The sequence below is a fragment of the Scheffersomyces amazonensis genome (genome assembly GCF_036850825.1).
Source record: "Scheffersomyces amazonensis strain UFMG-HMD-26.3 chromosome Unknown RJT21scaffold_2, whole genome shotgun sequence".
NCBI lineage: Eukaryota > Fungi > Ascomycota > Pichiomycetes > Serinales > Debaryomycetaceae > Scheffersomyces > Scheffersomyces amazonensis.
Window position 1 is genome coordinate 2,700,883 of NW_027042742.1, and position 18,574 is coordinate 2,719,456.

General features: G+C 28.1%; 8 protein-coding genes across 8 annotated transcripts; 3 read left to right on the forward strand and 5 right to left on the reverse strand. All coding sequences in view use genetic code 12, as the record gives it.

Annotated features, from left to right (window-relative positions):
- Positions 1 to 1,430: 1,430 nt before the first annotated feature.
- On the reverse strand, positions 1,431 to 2,346 carry FIG1 (Fig1p). Its single transcript, XM_064883976.1, has one exon. It carries the CDS (start codon positions 2,255 to 2,257, stop codon positions 1,487 to 1,489), a length of 771 nt encoding a protein of 256 aa, XP_064740149.1. The 5' UTR covers positions 2,258 to 2,346; the 3' UTR covers positions 1,431 to 1,486.
- Positions 2,347 to 3,885, reverse strand: RJT21DRAFT_27067 (putative acyltransferase). Its single transcript, XM_064883975.1, has one exon. The coding sequence runs from the start codon at positions 3,657 to 3,659 to the stop codon at positions 2,436 to 2,438; it is 1,224 nt and encodes a 407-aa protein (XP_064740150.1). The 5' UTR covers positions 3,660 to 3,885; the 3' UTR covers positions 2,347 to 2,435.
- Positions 3,886 to 4,681: 796 nt separating this feature from the next.
- QDR3 (Qdr3p) lies at positions 4,682 to 6,955 on the forward strand. Its single transcript, XM_064881441.1, has one exon. It carries the CDS (start codon positions 5,022 to 5,024, stop codon positions 6,921 to 6,923), a length of 1,902 nt encoding a protein of 633 aa, XP_064740151.1. The 5' UTR covers positions 4,682 to 5,021; the 3' UTR covers positions 6,924 to 6,955.
- On the reverse strand, positions 6,956 to 9,292 carry EXO84 (exocyst subunit). Its single transcript, XM_064881442.1, has one exon. The coding sequence runs from the start codon at positions 9,224 to 9,226 to the stop codon at positions 6,980 to 6,982; it is 2,247 nt and encodes a 748-aa protein (XP_064740152.1). The 5' UTR covers positions 9,227 to 9,292; the 3' UTR covers positions 6,956 to 6,979.
- A 129-nt stretch (positions 9,293 to 9,421) lies between these two features.
- RJT21DRAFT_119566 (uncharacterized protein) lies at positions 9,422 to 11,256 on the forward strand. The gene has a single exon (XM_064881443.1). It carries the CDS (start codon positions 9,468 to 9,470, stop codon positions 11,178 to 11,180), a length of 1,713 nt encoding a protein of 570 aa, XP_064740153.1. The 5' UTR covers positions 9,422 to 9,467; the 3' UTR covers positions 11,181 to 11,256.
- On the reverse strand, positions 11,257 to 11,749 carry RJT21DRAFT_119567 (uncharacterized protein). Its single transcript, XM_064881444.1, has one exon. The coding sequence runs from the start codon at positions 11,688 to 11,690 to the stop codon at positions 11,322 to 11,324; it is 369 nt and encodes a 122-aa protein (XP_064740154.1). The 5' UTR covers positions 11,691 to 11,749; the 3' UTR covers positions 11,257 to 11,321.
- A 184-nt stretch (positions 11,750 to 11,933) lies between these two features.
- Positions 11,934 to 12,653, reverse strand: RJT21DRAFT_2752 (uncharacterized protein; the record flags this gene model as incomplete). Its single annotated transcript, XM_064883998.1, has 1 exon — positions 11,934 to 12,653. One exon carries the CDS (start codon positions 12,651 to 12,653, stop codon positions 11,934 to 11,936), a length of 720 nt encoding a protein of 239 aa, XP_064740155.1.
- Positions 12,654 to 12,829: 176 nt separating this feature from the next.
- VPS15 (ubiquitin-binding serine/threonine protein kinase) lies at positions 12,830 to 17,557 on the forward strand. The gene has a single exon (XM_064881445.1). The coding sequence runs from the start codon at positions 12,908 to 12,910 to the stop codon at positions 17,468 to 17,470; it is 4,563 nt and encodes a 1,520-aa protein (XP_064740156.1). The 5' UTR covers positions 12,830 to 12,907; the 3' UTR covers positions 17,471 to 17,557.
- Positions 17,558 to 18,574: the final 1,017 nt, after the last annotated feature.

The following is an 18,574-nucleotide window of genomic DNA, read 5'->3' on the forward strand; positions in this document are numbered from 1 at the left end:
TATGAATAAAATCAGCTACAGTAGAATAAGCCAAAGGTCTTAAAGTTTCAAATGATGTTAAACCTTCACCAATTAAGATCTTTTCATCAAATAAAAGTTCGATTTTTGAAATAAATTGACTTCTAAATGGTGTTGAAAGTATATGTCTTGTTGCATGTAATAATTCCTTTCTTGCCACGGATAATTCGGCAGGACAATCTTGTAATAATCGAAGTATAACATCAGGAACAACTTTTGATTTTTCATTGGAAAGATGTTGATTTGCATAACCTCTAATAAATACATAAGCTAAAAATGATGCTGCTTTAACTTGTCCTAAAATAAAATCACTATAAGCTTGTCTATTTTTTATATTGGGAGATATTGATGCCGTAATTTGACCTTTCTTTGAAGCTTCTTCTCTAAATAATCGTTGTTCTTCAACTTCTAATATTAAAATATTAATAATTTTAGGTAAAAATTCCGGTAAAGAACTTTGAACTAAAGATTTATAAGATGAATATAATGATACCATAGTAATTGGACATTCAGCTAAAGTTTTAAATGAAAACATGGCTTTATTTAATGTTTTACTTGAAGTATCTTCAATTAATGGTGACATTTCTTTATCTGATTCTTGATTTATTGGTAAATTAATTTCATTATTAAATATTTCTTGAACTGTCTTGGGCATATTTTCATATATTTGACTAATAATTTCAACAAATGGTTGAACTTTATCACTCAATTTGGATTTATAAGATTTATGTAAACTGGTAATTACTTTCATACATAATACTCCATTATCTTCATTTTCATCAACTAATATTTTAGTTAAGGCATCTAAAATTTCTTCAGCAAATGGTTCAAAAGTTTCATTCATAATTGATCGATGAATAATTTCTAATATACAATTTCTTAATTTATGTTCGGCTGATGTACTACTGAATGATATTGGAACTTCATTAAAGTTCTTTATAAATATTGGTACTAAATTCTTTAAAAAGTATTCATATTCTGCTGCTCCATTAAACGTTTCTATCATATCTAAGAGCTCCGATAAGATCGAATGTGCCGTTCGATAATCGTCGCTATCATTGAGTCTCGACACAAACGCGTCAAGCTGTCCCGTATACGACATGATGAAGTTTACTGGAGGGGTTGGTGCTTAAGGTATGGGTTTACATAGTTAAGTGTTGAAAAAAAATCTCAAAAGTGGGAATCGATTCTGGTAAACTTCGAGAAAGTCACGCGCATGTCATGTGAAAGTCACGTTGTCTTTTGTAACTATCTTTGTGAGAGTTGCAAAATTGATGGTATGCACACGTCCAACATTTAGTAGTTACTTATTACTTATTACTAGTTAGTTTGTATAACTTACTTACTATGGAACTTACGTCATCGTATCTACTACTTTAGGATTATATAATACTTTTATATTCATATATTTACTCACTTATTTACTTATTTACTTATTTATTTATTCATCTACATAGTGTACTTTGCGCTAAACTTTTGCCAAATATGGTAATTGTTGCGGTTGCGGTTGCGGTTGCAGTTGCAGTTGCAGCCTTGTTTCATATTTGAAACATGCAAATATCGAACCTATAGTAACTATTAAACTAAAGGCAAAAATAGTCCATGTCATGGCTTGTGCTCGAGTTCCGGCCAGAACACTAAGATAATACATAGATGCTTCTCTAACCATTTGTGTAGTAACATCAACCGCTTCTTGTTGAAGCATAGCTCCTAATCCCCATAATAAACTTATAATCAATGACATAATACAATTAAATTTCTTAACATATAATTTTCCTGGTTCAATAGGAAGATGACTATAACATATTGTTAATAAAAGTATTAAATTAAGTAATAATGTAGCAATTAAAATTCGAGGATGACATATATTACTAAATGTTTTAGCAATTGTTACAATATTTGGTTGATTATTAGGAGAAGAATTTAATGGTATACCATTTATTTCTGTCATATTGGCCATTTTGGTAAATGTAGAACAAGTAATATTATTACTCATATCAAAACATACTCCTAAATAATTAATCTTTATAGATAATGATTCAATAGGAGTTGTAACATTAGTTGAAGATAAATTATCAATAGATGTTTGATTAAATTGGAATTGAGCTAAATATACTTTCAGATATTGACTAGTAGTATCCAAGCATCCAATTAAGAGAAATCCAAGAAGAACAATACTAATAAATAATATGATTACCAGTAATAATTTAGGAAGATTTCTTATTGAGATTCCGAACATGATATAATATAATATATAGAATAGTTTGATAGAGTTATGACCACTTTCTTTCTTCTTAATTCACATGATACTCTACAATCTTTATATAATTATTTATAAAAAGTTTTGAAACAGGTTCAAAACAGACATGTAGCATATTAGTTTCAGATATATATAGAAAAGAATTAGATTAATATATCTAAAACAAGAACAATTTCAAAACATAAAGCAAAACAAATAATAATGAGAATACGACACCAACAGTTGTAAATATAGTTAAAACTTCAAAAGTATTACGTAATTGTAATTTACCTTCTACAGTTTTTTCTGTTGTAATTGGATTAATTGGATCAGTAAATGAACCATTTCTAAAGAATGCTTCCATTCTAGCATCCTTTTCATACCATACTTTTAATAACCAATCTTCAAAAGCTTGTAATTCTACTTCTTTAACATCATCTATATCAACTGATAAATCTCCGAGGGGAATTTCCAGTATTCTATAAGATTTAATATGATAATTTATTTTTGGAGGTCCCTGACCCCATATATAATGATTTTTAAGAGTAAATTTATCTTCACCATATTCATCAGTTCGTAAATCAGAATAACCAGTGGTTATATCATAAAGAACTTCAACGGTATCCTTTAAATTTCTTAATACAAGAAATAAACCTCTTGTTCTTGGTAATAATACATGCTTTAAAGGAGGTAATTTTTTAAATTGAGTATATTCTAATGATTTCTTTGTAGTTCTATCAGAAGGAACAGTACCTTCAGGATATAAAATTAATTGATAAGGAAAAACAGTATTATTTATTGGTCTATCATTTTTATTTTTAACTCCATTAGATGGTCCAACTCCTTGAGCATCAGCATCAATCATTTTTAATTGTTTTGCAATAACAACTTTATCTTGTTCCCATTTTCTAGATAAGAATAAGAAATTATAATTTTTCATTCCATATCCTAAAACAGGAAGTTTAGATAATTGATCTTTAAGAACTATAAATACATATTGACCTAATTTAGATGTATAATTTAAAAACCAAAGGAACATCCAATCAGTATAAATTTGATGATTTGAAATAAATACCGAATTAGGACTAAAATTAGAATGAATATTTCCTTGATTATCTACTGTAAATGTATTAGATGATGGTAAAAGTGCCGTATCATAAGTGATTGATATATCTGCTGAAGAACTAAATGATGTAGCAAAAGTAATTAATCTAATAAAATGAAGTTTTGATAAACATATAAAGTTTTGTACAGTTGATGGATCAGATGCAAATAAGAATACTCCAACTAATTGAGTAGCCACAATTGAAAGACATCCTAAAAGGAACAGAGGAAAGAATATGGAAGCTTTAATAATTGATTTCGGTAATGATTGAACCGCAGTCTTAGGAATCTTTGACATAATTTACTTTAACTTGTTAACAAAGGGCTTTACTCTATAATTTTCAAATGAGTTAAAACTCCGTTTGATTGTACACAATAAACAATTACAATTTCTAATTTGAAAAATGAGTAATGGAAGCTCCGGAATTCAAGCTGAACAATATGTTATACAAGTTACGGTACTATATCATAATCACCAATGATAAAGCGGTGCAAGAGGTGGGAGTAAGTTGGGCTGAAGGATGTTAAATTAGTGACACAAGCGCATTTTTGCCTTCAACTCCGCTTAAACTCCATTAGGTTGCCGAGCGATGAGGAAGGCAAATCTTTAGTTACATGTCAAAAAGTATTTATATAGATAGAGAAGGGTCATGTTACTACTACAACTGTGCAGTTACGATCAATTACTTAGCAGTTAAAGCATTTGGATTTAATTGTGCAAGTTTAGACATTGTTACTATGACCCACTTGCCGGATATGCGAATACCGCGAGTCCGATCCGTCTATAGTGTGTTTGCAGTAATTTCTAGCATTTAAGCGTGTAACACAATGATGTTCAGAATCTAGTATTATATCAGTAGTAGGTAGTAGTATTGTGGTAGCAATATTATAGTAATACTATAGAGGTAATTGTGTATTTGCAATACATTAATAGCATAATTCTTACTTACGTTGTACTTCACGTGCAAAATAACTACTACTGTGATTTTGCGTCATCCACAATTTGTTCCCGAGTTTGTCTCCGGTCCCGAAGTTCTTTTACTCCTAGTAAATACCTACTAAAACCATCTAACCAACTATGTATGTGGTATTCAATCTTTTATAGGTTAACACCATCACCACCCGCACAAACTTTATTACCAACACTATTAAGTATAAACTCTAAAGTTATAATTTTACCCAACTCGCCATAGACACGGCTAAACTGATTCTGTCTTGGGCCGCACTACTAATTAACAGCCGAACCTCCATAATAGCGGCTAAATATCCCAATTAGGATAACGGCCTTGTTAAATTTTAAGTTTGGCTTTAATGCCGATATACATATGTAATTATTAATTTATACCGGGGCCCATTCCTATATCCTGAAAAAATTTATATTTCCTCTTAACCTTATCTTCTTTTGACATTTTCAAACGACCGGGATAAGTCACTCTTGAACTACTTATTGTTTAAACTAATTTGTCTATTACAAATACTCAATATAAATTCATCGGCTTAGTCATCGGGACTATGAAATAAAAGACCGATTCACAATTATAGATTTCCTGATTCATTATACTTACGTTATACAAATCAAACATATTATTAAAATACCGATGGTATATACTTCCCATCAACTGTAAACTCAATAGACAGCGATAGACATACACATACACAAATGGTGAATAATACCGATCAAGCATCAGATGTCATCTCACTAGCTTCATCACTTTCTCAGCATAGTGATGATGATTCTGAACATCAAGTAAATCCAATACATAATGGTCCACCCGATGTAAATCCTCAAGATTTCATTACCTCCAAAACAAAATCTCGTCAATCATCTATAAAATCAAATCGAGTTCCATTAAGAAATAGAAGAGGTTTATTAGCATCTATTGTTCTTATACCAGAATATGAAGATGCACGAGATTATTCAATATCAATTAAATATACTATTGTATTCGTCATAGCATTTGCTGCTATAACTGGTCCTATGGGGACTTCTATTATGTTGCCTGCTATTGATGATATTGTTAAAAGTTTAAATACAAATGTATCAACAGTTAATGTATCAGTTGGTATATATCTTTTATCACTTGGTATTTTCCCATTATGGTGGTCTGCATTTAGTGAAAGATTTGGGAGAAGAAATGTTTATTTAATATCTTTCTTAATGTTTTTTGCCTTTTCTATTGGTACATCATTAGCTCCTAATATAGCTTCATTAATTATATTAAGAGTTCTTCAAGGTGGATGTTCAGCATCAGTTCAAGCAGTTGGAGCAGGAACTATAGCTGATTTATTTACTCCTCAAACAAGAGGTAATGCTATGGGTTATTATTATCTTGGTCCCTTATGTGGACCATTTTTTGCCCCAATTCTTGGTGGGGTTGTATCCCAAGTTTGGGGTTGGAGAGCTACTCAATGGTTATTAGTAATTTTTAGTGGATGTAATTGTTTATTAATTGTATTTGTATTACCAGAAACATTAAGAAAAAGTGATAATTTAGCAGCTATTAGAGCCATGTTAGCAGCTAATGAAGCTGATGAATCTTCAGAAAGTAATGAAAAGGATAATGAAACTAATTCTCAACCTGTAACAAATTATGATAATATACCAGATGAAGTATTAGAAAGAATTGCTACTAATTTAACTCGATTAAGTTCAAGAAGTTCAATAATATTAAATCAAGAAGAAGTTGAAGGACCAATAGTTGATCCAATAATGCCTTCTATATCAAAAGTTGCAACTAATAAATCAATTTATTCTCGTAAAGTTGCTCAAGAAATGATTGATGAAGAATTAAGAAAATCTTTAACTCATATTGAACAAGATCCAATTGAAATTAATAAATGGGCAAATTTTAAACATAATGCTTATGAAATTCTTATAAGACCAATGCATTCAGTAGTACTATTAAAACATCCACCAGTTGCCTTAGTAATTGCTTATTCATCATGTTGTTTTGCTGTAGTTTACTTTTTCAATATGACAATTTCTTATTCTTATGCTCATGATCCATATAATTTTAAGAGTATAATTATTGGACTTCTTTATATTCCAAATTCAATTACTTATATTATAGCATCAATTATTGGAGGTAAATGGAATGATCATTTATTAGCAAAATATGCTAAATCTCATAATGGAGAATTAGCTCCTGAATCAAGAATAAGTTGGAATTTAGTTACTGCTATTATATTATATCCTCCTGCATGTTTAATATTTGGTTGGTCATTAAAATATGGAGTATTTTGGTTAGTTCCATTAATTGGTACTGCAATATTTGGATTTGCATCTATGTTAGTAATTGGAGCAACTGTAACTTATTTAGTTGATACTTTACCAGGTAAGGGTGCTACTGGAGTAGCATTAAATAATTTAATTCGTCAAATTTTAGCAGCCACTGCGACATTTATTGTTGAACCATTATTAAGAGCTATTGGTCCAGGAATACTTTTTACAATACTTATGGGAATTATGTCAATTGCTTCAATATCTTTATTAATATTAAAGAGGAAAGGTCCATATTTTAGAGAGAATTATCAATTAGGTACTTTATATGATAAACTTTAAATAATAATTAATATATATATTAACTAATAATTAACTATTAAATAATTATTAACTATTCATTCCTGTATAAATAATATATCTTGAAAGATAAAATCAACATTAACTCCTACCGATTTTAATTCATTTAATTGAGGAATTAATACCGCTAAAAAATCTTGAAATAATCGAGAATCTTTAACTTTATAAATTCTTTTATCAATATCACTTATACCAGTTGAAATTAATAATGTACCATATAAATGTTTTTTAATTTGAATACTTAAATTATTAATTTCATCAACACACCAATTAATTAATCCACTTGAATCAACATTACCATTTTGATTCTTCTTTAAAAATATACTTATTTTTCGATTATAAACTAATATAGCTCGTTTAATTATTGAAATATAAACCACTACTAAATTTGATAAATAATTTACAATATCAATTTTAGTAGAACCTTGAATTCCAACAATTAATCGAGATACAGTAGTTAATAAATAATTTGACATTGAATTTAAATAACTTTCAACGCCTTTATCTAATTGATTAAATTTTTCAAAATATGATATAATATCTTCAATCTTTGTATCACTTAATTTAGAAATATTATGTTGTAAATCAAATATAAGAGCTTTTTGAACAATTTCTTTTCGATTTTGTAATTTTAATTTTGTAACATCAACTAATAAAAGTTCATCACTAATATCTTTCCCATCTTTATTATTTATAACTAAATCTGTTTCAATAATTTTTAAATTTTTTTCAATATGTCCAATAAGTCCAACTGATTGAGAATATTGATTATGAGCTATTTCAACATCAACATCATCTAATTTACTTTCTAATGTTCGAATATTATTAAAAAATTGTCCTTTATCCTTTATACTATTATTTCTTTGAAAATTTCCTGTCATAGTAGTTGCAAAATCATGAGACCGATTTCTAGAATGAACTTTTGCAGAAATATCTTGTAATACCATATCAGCACTATTTCTATGAGATCCACTTAATCTTTTACTTGAATCATCAATTCCTTCAAAAACTCCAGAATTTCTTAAAGAATCTCGTAATTGTTTCTTTTCTTCTTTAATATCATTAAGATCAGAAGTTGAAGGTCTTCCAGCAATCATAAATCTTTCCTTTTGTAATAATTCATTTTTACCTTTAGAATAAGCTTCCATTATTTTAAGAAAATGATCATATCTATCAGTTTGATAAACAAAACTAAGTGATTTAGATTTAATATTTATACAATATTTAACTTCTCCTGGTTTATTTAATGATGAAGGAGGCTCAATTTGGAAAAGTTCAACATGATTTAATGGCCAACTTTGAACTGCTTGTAATCTTGATTTATTATTAATTCCTCCATCTTGATTAGATTTTTTAGTAGCAATTAATAAAGTATCATTTAATATAAATAAATGACTTAAATTAGTTGGTTTCCAAGATCCTACATTAATTTCATTCCATCTACCACTTTCTGCTAATACATGTCTTCCAGGTAATGGTTGAATAAATTTAGATGCTCCTTCTACATGTTTAAATAATGATTGTAATTCTGATGCCCATATTTTTTCTAAGGCAATTACTGATGATCTATCCTTTCTTTTATTCAGAATTGTGGTGATGTTAGTGGTGGTATTAGTAATATTTCTATTTGATTGTAGAGATTCTCCATCTCCTAGTTCTTGTTCTAATTCCATTCTTCTTTGAGCTGTATCTTGAAAATAAGTAAATACATCTTCTAAATCCTTTTTGGCTGATCTCAATTGAAGTAATTCATCTTGAGTTGATTTAAGTTCATTAGTTAATTGTAAAATATTCTTTTGATTTTCATTAATATTCTTCTTTATATCTCGTTCAATAGTTTCCTTTTGCTTTGATAATACTTGAAAATAATCATAAATTTCAGTAGCAGATCCATTAGATAAATCAGAATAAAGTTTACTTTCAATATCATAATTATCTTTAGCATTATCAATTTCAGTTGCTTGACTTAATGCCATTTCTAATGTGGGGACTGGAGGTAATGCACTTAAATCAAATGGTACAGCTTGATTAAATGATTTCCCATGAGCATGAGCTGCAGCAGATGCATGAATACTCATTCTACGATTATGTTTCCTATTGGAATTAGTTCCATAAGGATTTCTTTCAGTTGAAGTTGATATTATAGTAGCATTATCAGGTTTAATTACTGAAGGATTCGTCATAGCATAAGGATTGGCATTAACTTTACTGGCTCCACCAGAAGGTCCAGCTCCCTGCCATGCTGCTCGACTCTTTCTATGATTCACTTTAGTTTCAAAATCCATCGTTAATTGAACTGAACTGAATTGATTTGATTTGATTTGAGTTGATTTGAGTTAAGTAAGTTAAGTAATTATCATAGTAAATAGGCTGCCTAAATCGTTATAGCCTATGCTATTTTTGGCGTAATTTTCCGTCCGGTACAGTACCATTTACTGGGAAAAAAAAATTTAGTGAGTGAGAATTAATTTTACTGGTACGTAATACAAAACAAGTCAAGTTTAGCGAATATCAGACAATATTACCATGTCGTTGAGTAGTAATGAGCTCAACTATCTAGTGTGGAGATATCTCCAGGAGTCCGGGTTTGATTTAGCGGCGTTTGCACTTGAGAAACATGCTCATTGTCTGGAATATGAACGAGAAGATAATGAGACGATAATATCTAAAATACAACCAGGATGTTTAGTTAATTTAGTTCAAAAGGGGATATTATATTCTGTAGCTGAAGATGAAGCAATAGATCCATCTTCATCATCATTTAAAAATAGTTTGAATTTATTTGGAGCATTATTACGAGAAGAAATAGAGAATGGGAAGTCAAAGGATGAAGGAGATTTGAATGGAGATGAAGAAACGAGTCGATTCTTATTAAAATCAGAAGCCAAATTAAATGGGAATAAACCTGATGAAAATAGTATGGAAATAGATTCAGGAGATATTGAATCTACTAATTCCAATACTAATAGTGTAATTGTAAATGAAGAATTTTCTACAAAAGTATTGAGTTCTAAAATTATATTCGATGAAAGTTTAGTATCTCTGTGGCATCCAAGCACTGAAGTATTTGCTTATGGAAAACAAAATTCAACAGCTATAATAAATGCAATAAAGGATGGATCTATTGCTGAATCAGTTAATTTACTTCATCCTAATGTTTTAAATTCAAATAATGAAATTAATATTGTATCATGGTCACCTCAAGGAAATGTAATTATAACAGGAGGAACTGATGGAGAATTACGAGCATGGTCACCCGATGGGAAATTAAGAAATATTGCTCATTTATTTAATGATGAAATACCAGAAGAAAGAAATAATAATTCTCCTACTATAACTGATTTAATTTGGAGTCAAACTGGTCATTTACTTTTATGTATAGATACTCATGGTCAAGTAAGTCTTTGGGATGGAAATACTTTAACATTATTAAAACAAATAAATCCTCCTCATAATTCAGAAAATTCAGAATCAGTAATAGCTGCATGTTGGTTAAGTAATGATAAATTTGCTATATCAACATCTAAATTTTCAATTAAAATTTATTCAGTTTATATTGAACAACAATCAGCAGATGTTCAAACAGTGGGATTTCTTCATGGTCATGAAAATGTAATATCAATATTAAAATTAAATGAAATTTCAAAATTATTAGCTTCAGCTTCTGATTATGATTATCAAATTAAAGTTTGGAGTAGAGGTGCATCACAAGAAGGTATTGATCTTAATATTTCTGGTGATGGAATAAAATCTCATAATTCTCCTCTTATAAGTTTAGAATGGTTAGAAAATATTAATGATGAAAGTATTTTATTATCAGTATCAATAGATGGAACTTTAAATATTTGGAATGCTATAACAAGAGATAATTTAGTAAGTACTGAATTATTTAAAAATCATGATAATTTTAAATTAAATGAAGAATCTCATATACAAATTAATGAAGATTCTTTAGTATTTGCTTGTGCTTTATCTCCTAATCTTAAATATTTAGCCATTGGTGATGATTATGGTAAAGTAACTATATGGGATGTATCACAAGATTCAATTAAACAATCAAAGAAACAAAAATTTTTAAAATGTTTAGGAATTTTTGATATTCAATTACCCAATATTGAACAAGATTCAACTACAGAACATAATACAGGAATTTGTGATATAAAATGGGATACAAATTCTCATAATATTTCTGTATCTTATGTTGGAATTACTAGTGTAATTCTTGAATGGTTATATTAAGAATCATACATTATATTTCTCTACTTTGTATTATTATAACTTTTATTAATTCTTATGTATCATTACAAAATAAACGTATACTTATTATTAATATTTAAAAAATGACCAGCATCATCATTACTATTTCTATTATTATTATTCTTAGGCAGTACTTGAAGCACTAGCAATAGATGAAGTAACAGCAGCAGTTACATCAGCAGCCTTTTTAATAGCAGGATTAGCAGCTGGGAATATAAGATCAATATAACAAGTAACTAAAGAAATGAAAGCAAAACCAATTCTTAATAATGGAGGTTGGGCTGAATCAGAATCTTTCTTTGGAGCATTTATTGGTTCATTTAAATAAGATTGAACGGCTAAGAAAACTGCTGCCCATGATAACATTTTATTTCTCATAAACATAGCGGCCATAGGTAAAGATTGTGAAACAACACTTGAAGCTTCAGCACGTACACCGGCTGGAACATGTCTGTATGGGACAACCAAATCTTCTCTAACTTTAGGAGCCATTTTAAAATTTATAGATGGTGTGGTTTATAATTTATTAGAGTAACTGATACTGAACAAGTGCTTCGTTGAACCCCAGTAATTTTAATTTTTCAGATTTGATTTTCGACGCCGTAAAATTTTACGACTGCGTATGTGCCATACTATTGATACAATACTGTTACTACTGTTAATACTATTGAATACTATACTGTAAATACAATTAATACTAGATTGTTAATATACTGTTACTTACTATATATATCTCTAAGTTAATAAATCTTTTTGTCCATAGTACTGACTAACTAGTGCCAATATCATATCAATAGTAAAACTAGTATTGGCATCCAATTCATGTTGTGGTACTTTACTAATGATTTTTAAAGCCTTCTTAGCTAAATCTCGTACTATAGAACATTCATTGGCTTCTAACACATCATCAATTCGTAGAAATGATATCCATATCCATTTAGTGAGGTATTCATTAGTATTCTTACTAAGCCATTTTGTATAATAAATTAAATGTTTGAATATAGTAGCTCGATCAATCTCTTGATAAAAGTAGTCAATGGATGGAGGATCATGTTCAAGCATGTACTTTCGACATTCAGCTGCAGTTTCTGGAATTATATTCGGTTGGATATTATTCTGAACTACAGATGTGTTAACTAAGTTTATTTGTTGTTTAATACTAGTAAATTTCTTTATCAAGTCTTCGCTCCATTGGGGATTGATTATATGATCAATATTTTTGGAATTATTATCTTCATTAATAATAACTTCATGTATTTCGGTATTATCTCTGTTTCTATCTGTATCTCTATGTGCAAAGTATACTATATCTTCTTCTTCGGCTTGTCTTCTAACTGATCTTAAGTAAGACAGAACTCCCTCACTATCACCTTCAGTATCATCTTCTCCCACACTAGTAGGAAATGCACGATATTGACCAAACAAAGGATCTACAGACTTATGTTCATCACTCATAGATTGCCATTCTCTATCATTTCGTATTCCAACCATTCAATTCACAAAGGTTGGTATAGTTAGACGATCTTGTTGAATTCGTTCCTTATCAAACAAGGCTGGCCGCACAAACAAAAAGTTAGTACGATATGCGACATTGCACTTACCTTAGTACGCTTTACTGATTAAATACTATACTAAACTATACTATACTACACTACACTACACTATATTTATAATAGTGGTCATTAAGTGTTACTGATCTGAAATTTAAGATGGGAGCGAAATTATCCTTATTAGCACCATCAGCTCAGACTGTAGCCATCTCATCATATGTTGATGTATTAGATAAATTTCGATTTGTGGAGTTATTAAGTAATTCAAGATTCTTAAAGACTATAAAGGCAATTGATACCAGTACGGGGAATTATGTTATAATTAAATTATTAATTAAACCTACTGATGGTTATAATTTAAAACTTGATGATATTATTGGATTAGAAGCTAAACAATCATCATTATTATCACAATTTAATAATGTATTACCATGGCATAAAATTATTGAAACTGATAGAGCAGGATATTTAATACGACAACATTTAAAGACAAATTTATATGATCGACTTTCACTTCGACCTTTCTTATTACCCATTGAAAAATCCTTTTTAATATTTCAAATGCTTAAAATAGTTGCAGAAATTCATTCACTTAATATTTATCATGGAGATATAAAATTAGAAAATTTCTTAGTAACTTCATGGAATTGGTTAATGTTAGTAGATTTTGCTAATTATATTAAACCAACATATATTCAAGAAGATAATCCAAATCAATTTTCATTTTATTATGATACTTCTGGTAGAAGAGTATGTTATATAGCTCCAGAAAGATTTTATTTATCACAAGATTCAAATAAAATCATACAAAATGTTGATGATGATGGTCAATATAATGGAGAAAAATTAACTCCTGAAATGGATTTATTTAGTTTGGGTTGTGTAATAGCTGAAGTTTATTCAGATGGTGAACCAACGTTTACTTTATCACAATTATATAAATTTATGAAAAATGAATTTACTCCAGATTTATCATCTATTCAAGATGAAAATATTAAACAATTGGTTCAACAACTTATACAAATTGATCCTAATAAACGACCTCTGGCTAAAGAAATTTTAATATCTTATAAAGATAAATGTTTCCCATCATATTTTTACGATTTTTTATATGATTTCCTTGGTGAATTAAATAATAATGATCCTACATTAAATACTCATAATTTTTCAGCTAGTGATTTTAAAATTGATCATATTTATAATAGTTATGCTAAATTATCTGATGCATTTGGTTTTTATTATATTAATAATAGTACTGGAACTATTAATTCTGATTCAACAATTTCATTAAATTTAAATTTACCTGGAATGCCTCTTAATTATAATATAAAACCTAAAATAGGTCATTTAACAGATCAAGCTGCATTAATAATGTTAGATATAGTTTTTTCATTATTAAGATCAGTTAAAAGAGTATCATCTAAATTAAAAGCATGTGAATTGATAGTGGCACTTTCAGAAAGGATTAATGATGAAGAAAAATTAGATCGATCATTACCTTATTTAATGTCATTATTAGATGTTGTAGGTGAAAGATCAAATTGGCAAAATAATTCAAGATATTCTGAAAATATTGTTTCTGGTCCAGTTATTAATAAAGTTTTAAGTGGTATTACAACTTTATTAAATTCATGTTTATATATTACACCTATTAATGTTTTAATGTTTCAAGAATATTTATTACCTCGATTAACATCATTATATTCTATAAGTTTATCCCTGACAGAAAGTGATCTTATAAAAATTAGTATTGCTAGAAATTTACCATATTTAGCTCGAATATCTAAAAAGTTTTTAATGATGTCAAAGACATTTAAAAGTGATACATTTAAAGGAATTTCAAGTAAATTAGGATCAATTTCATTAACTTCTGATTATAATCCTGATTTAAATTCATTTAATGTACCAAAGGATGAATTAGATCTTCGATTTAAAGATTTAACTTTAAAAATTTTAATTGATAAAAATCCTGAAGTAAGAATTAGTTTAATTAATAATATTTTACCACTTTGTCAATATTTTGGTGTTGATAAAACTAATGATATAATATTACCTCATTTAATTAGTTATTTAAATGATTCAAATTATAGAATTAGATTATCATTTTTATCATCAGTATTAAAAATTGCTCCATTTGTTGGAGTATTATCATTTGAACAATATATTTTACCATTACTTATTCAAACTTTAGGAGATCCTGAACCATTTGTTGTAATGAAAGTATTAGAAATTTTTAATGAATTTGTTAAGAATAAATTAATTAATCCTAATAAAGAATTTAATGTTCTGGCAATTTATAAAGAATTATTAACAAATTGTACTAATTTACTTTTATTACCTAATGAATGGATAAGACAAGGAGTTTTAACATTAATTGTTTCAATTGGAGAAAATTTAACTGATGCTGATCGTTATTGTTTTCTTTATCCAGTTATAAAGGAATTCTTATCTTATGATCCACCAGATGTTAGTTGGGAAACACTTTATGTATGTTTAACTAAACCATTATCAAGACAAATTTATGAACTTGCAATAAAATGGTCATTAAATCAATCTAAAATGTCATTATTTTGGAAACTGAAGAATTTCTCTGCTATTAATGTTGGAATAAATTCTCCTAAGAAGAAATTAATTTCATTTTCAAAAAATATGGGTAAATCAGTTTATTTACCTAAATTAAATAATGGATTTAATACTACATTAACAAATGGTGAAAAACCTTCATTACCATTATCAGCTGATGATAAACAATGGGTTATTAAATTAAAATCAATTGGTTTAGATGATAAAGATCTTTTAAAATTATTTATTCTACGAGATTATATATCTCATATTAGTAGAACTCCTAAATTATTAATTGATGAACCAAGTAAAAATAATGATCAATTATTTTATCAATTACAAGATGAAGTATCTTTAAAACCTCGAAATATATTTTTTCAAATAAGTTATGAATCAGAACCATTAATTTCCGGTTCAAAAATTATTCAATCTAATGTTGATGCATCTTCTTTACCAGGAGATAGTGTATCTTTAAAAGATTTTGAATCGAGAAGAGGTTCTAATTCTCTTATACTTCCTAATCTTAATAAAGTAAAAGCTTCAGTACAAACTATTGAAGCAAATGTATTAGGTGAATTAGAATTTAGTTATGATGGTGTTAATCATGATTCATTCCGAACAATCCCTAAAAGACAATCTAGTAATCATTTATCAACTCATAAAGTATTTGCTAGTAATAATTCTAAAATTGTTACGGCTAATTTTAGTCATGATTATAGGGGTGATAATCCATTTATTTTAAGTTATTTAAGTGATGTTGATTTAGATCCTGCTTTAAATGATTTTCCTGAATTTGGTAGTTTTGTTAAAAGTTCTAAAAGTACCATGACTACAATTAAAGAGAAAGAATCTTATTTTAAACCAACGGGAGTTTTACTTTCACATATTACTCAAGAAGAAGATGATGGAATAACTTGTGTTATATCTAGTCCAACAGGAGAATTCATTATAACTGGATCAGAAAAGGGTAATTTAAGAGTTTGGGATAGTTCTAAATTAAAGGATATGATGTCTCTTAAAAAGAGTCCTAGCTTAAATTTAAATTTAAATTCTAGTATTACTTCAATTGATTTTATTCCTGATAGATTTGTATTTGCTGCTTCAACAATTGATGGTTTAATTAGAATCTTTAGAATAAATGTTCTTCGAAATAATAAGAAAATTACGAGATATTTAGATATTGTTGTTATTAGAAAATATGAATTAGAACATCTTGTGTTTGCAACAAGTCTTCAATTTTATATTTCAGATAAACAAAATACTTTATTTATTACTACTTCAAATTCTAAAATCATTGCTATGGATATTATTAAAATGTCAGTATTATTTGAACTTCAAAATCCTCAAATTCATGGTGGTATTAATACATTTATAATCGGAGATAAAATGAGTTGGGCATTATTAGGTACAAATACTGGTATTTTATGCCTTTGGGATTTAAGATTTAGACTTTTAATAAAAAGTTGGAAAGTTTTATTAGATAATAGTCCTACAGCTGCTATTAAGAAATTAATGATATTTCCAGGAGATTATAAATTACCAACAGGAAATATTATAAAAGATGCAGTTATAATGATTGGAGGTAGTGAATCTCCAGATATTTCAATTTGGAGTATACCTGAATTTGAATGTAAACAAATTCTTCGAACTTCATATCCAGAAAATCGAGCTTTTGGTCAAAAGTATAGTCTTAAAGAAGTTAGTAATTCTTTAAAAGATTATAATATTGATTATATTTTAAAGGATGTATCATTAAATTTAGATGATGTTTATATTGATGATAAAAGTTATATTGGTGATTTAAGTACTACATCTTTAAAATATTATCCATCTGAGAATTGTTTCTTATCTACTACTTGGGATAAAAGAATTATTATTTGGAATCTTAATAATATAATTGAATCACAAGCTATTGGTAAAAATACTGAAACTTTATTTGTCCTTAATTCATCAATGGTAAGTGAAGTTTATCGAGGTAAAACTTCTATTAAAAATTTAACTGATAAATCTCATGGTTATAATTTAAAATCAATTACTTCTTTACAATTAGATAGTATATCTAATCATCAAGATATGATTACTGGAGCAGAGATTGTTAGTATCCCATTTGAAATGATAATTTCTGTTGATCGAATTGGTACAATAAATGTATATAAATAGACATTACAGTACTCTACAACAAGAGAGTATTATTTATAATATATAGGAATATATAATATAGATGCATAAATAATATTAAAAGAGGGATATCCACTTCTAATAATAAATTAAGGGGTTAATATTTTTATGCAACCCGAGAAATTCGAATGACCCTAATCACATAATCTAATAATCATGGTAATGGCTTGTATCTATAGTTACCTCGTATAAGTCTAAATGGTTATACTTGATGTTTCGTATAGCAGACAGGAGAAAAATTTCAAAAAAAGTGGGAAAAAATGAGGAGTTCAGGGCACTTTATTTGCAGCCAAATTACAATTCTTCAGGAGGATAAAGGATCATTATATCTCGTCAAAGCTCAAGTATTATCAATATGAATGATACCAGCTTCTTTTATATCTATGATAACCTTAACAGTAGTCTCTCCACGCCCTTAGAAACCAATGCGACTGACAACAATGATTCTGATATTGATGAAGAAGTCAATTCTGCTACATATATTGATTTAATCAATTTAGATATGTAATATATATTTATTAAAGTAACTAATGTTGATATTTTAGGATAGTTTACATTGATGGAAGAAACCATCCTATCTCTCATTGATGAATACTTATAGATATGTGTATTAATTATATATATATCCTAAAGTTAGTAAGACTCTAAAGTTAATAAGATCCCAAAGCATATGAGCATATGAGATGTTAATAAGGACAGTTTCTTAAAATCAACTATGCGTTGAGTTTGATTCAATATTACCAGTATTTGTATTCATAAAAGATATCGATCAAGCTAATAAAGATACTCTTATCTTTTATATCACATCACACATTTTTCTATTGGAGTAAAAAGGTTCATGCAAATTTCTGAAAATATCATTTTCTGAAGAAAGAAATGAACTATTGGCAATCCTTAAGGGATTTCTCACTAAAGAGTTCATTAAAACATCAAGATTTTTATTCGATAGTCTTAATTTAAAAAGCTGCTAAGTTGTTGAATTACTTTGCAAAGGCTGGCCGTGGTTTACGTACATATTCCATCTATCAATTAAATAAGACGGATCTTGTTACTGCTACATATGGATTAGGAAAAAGCTCTATTTGC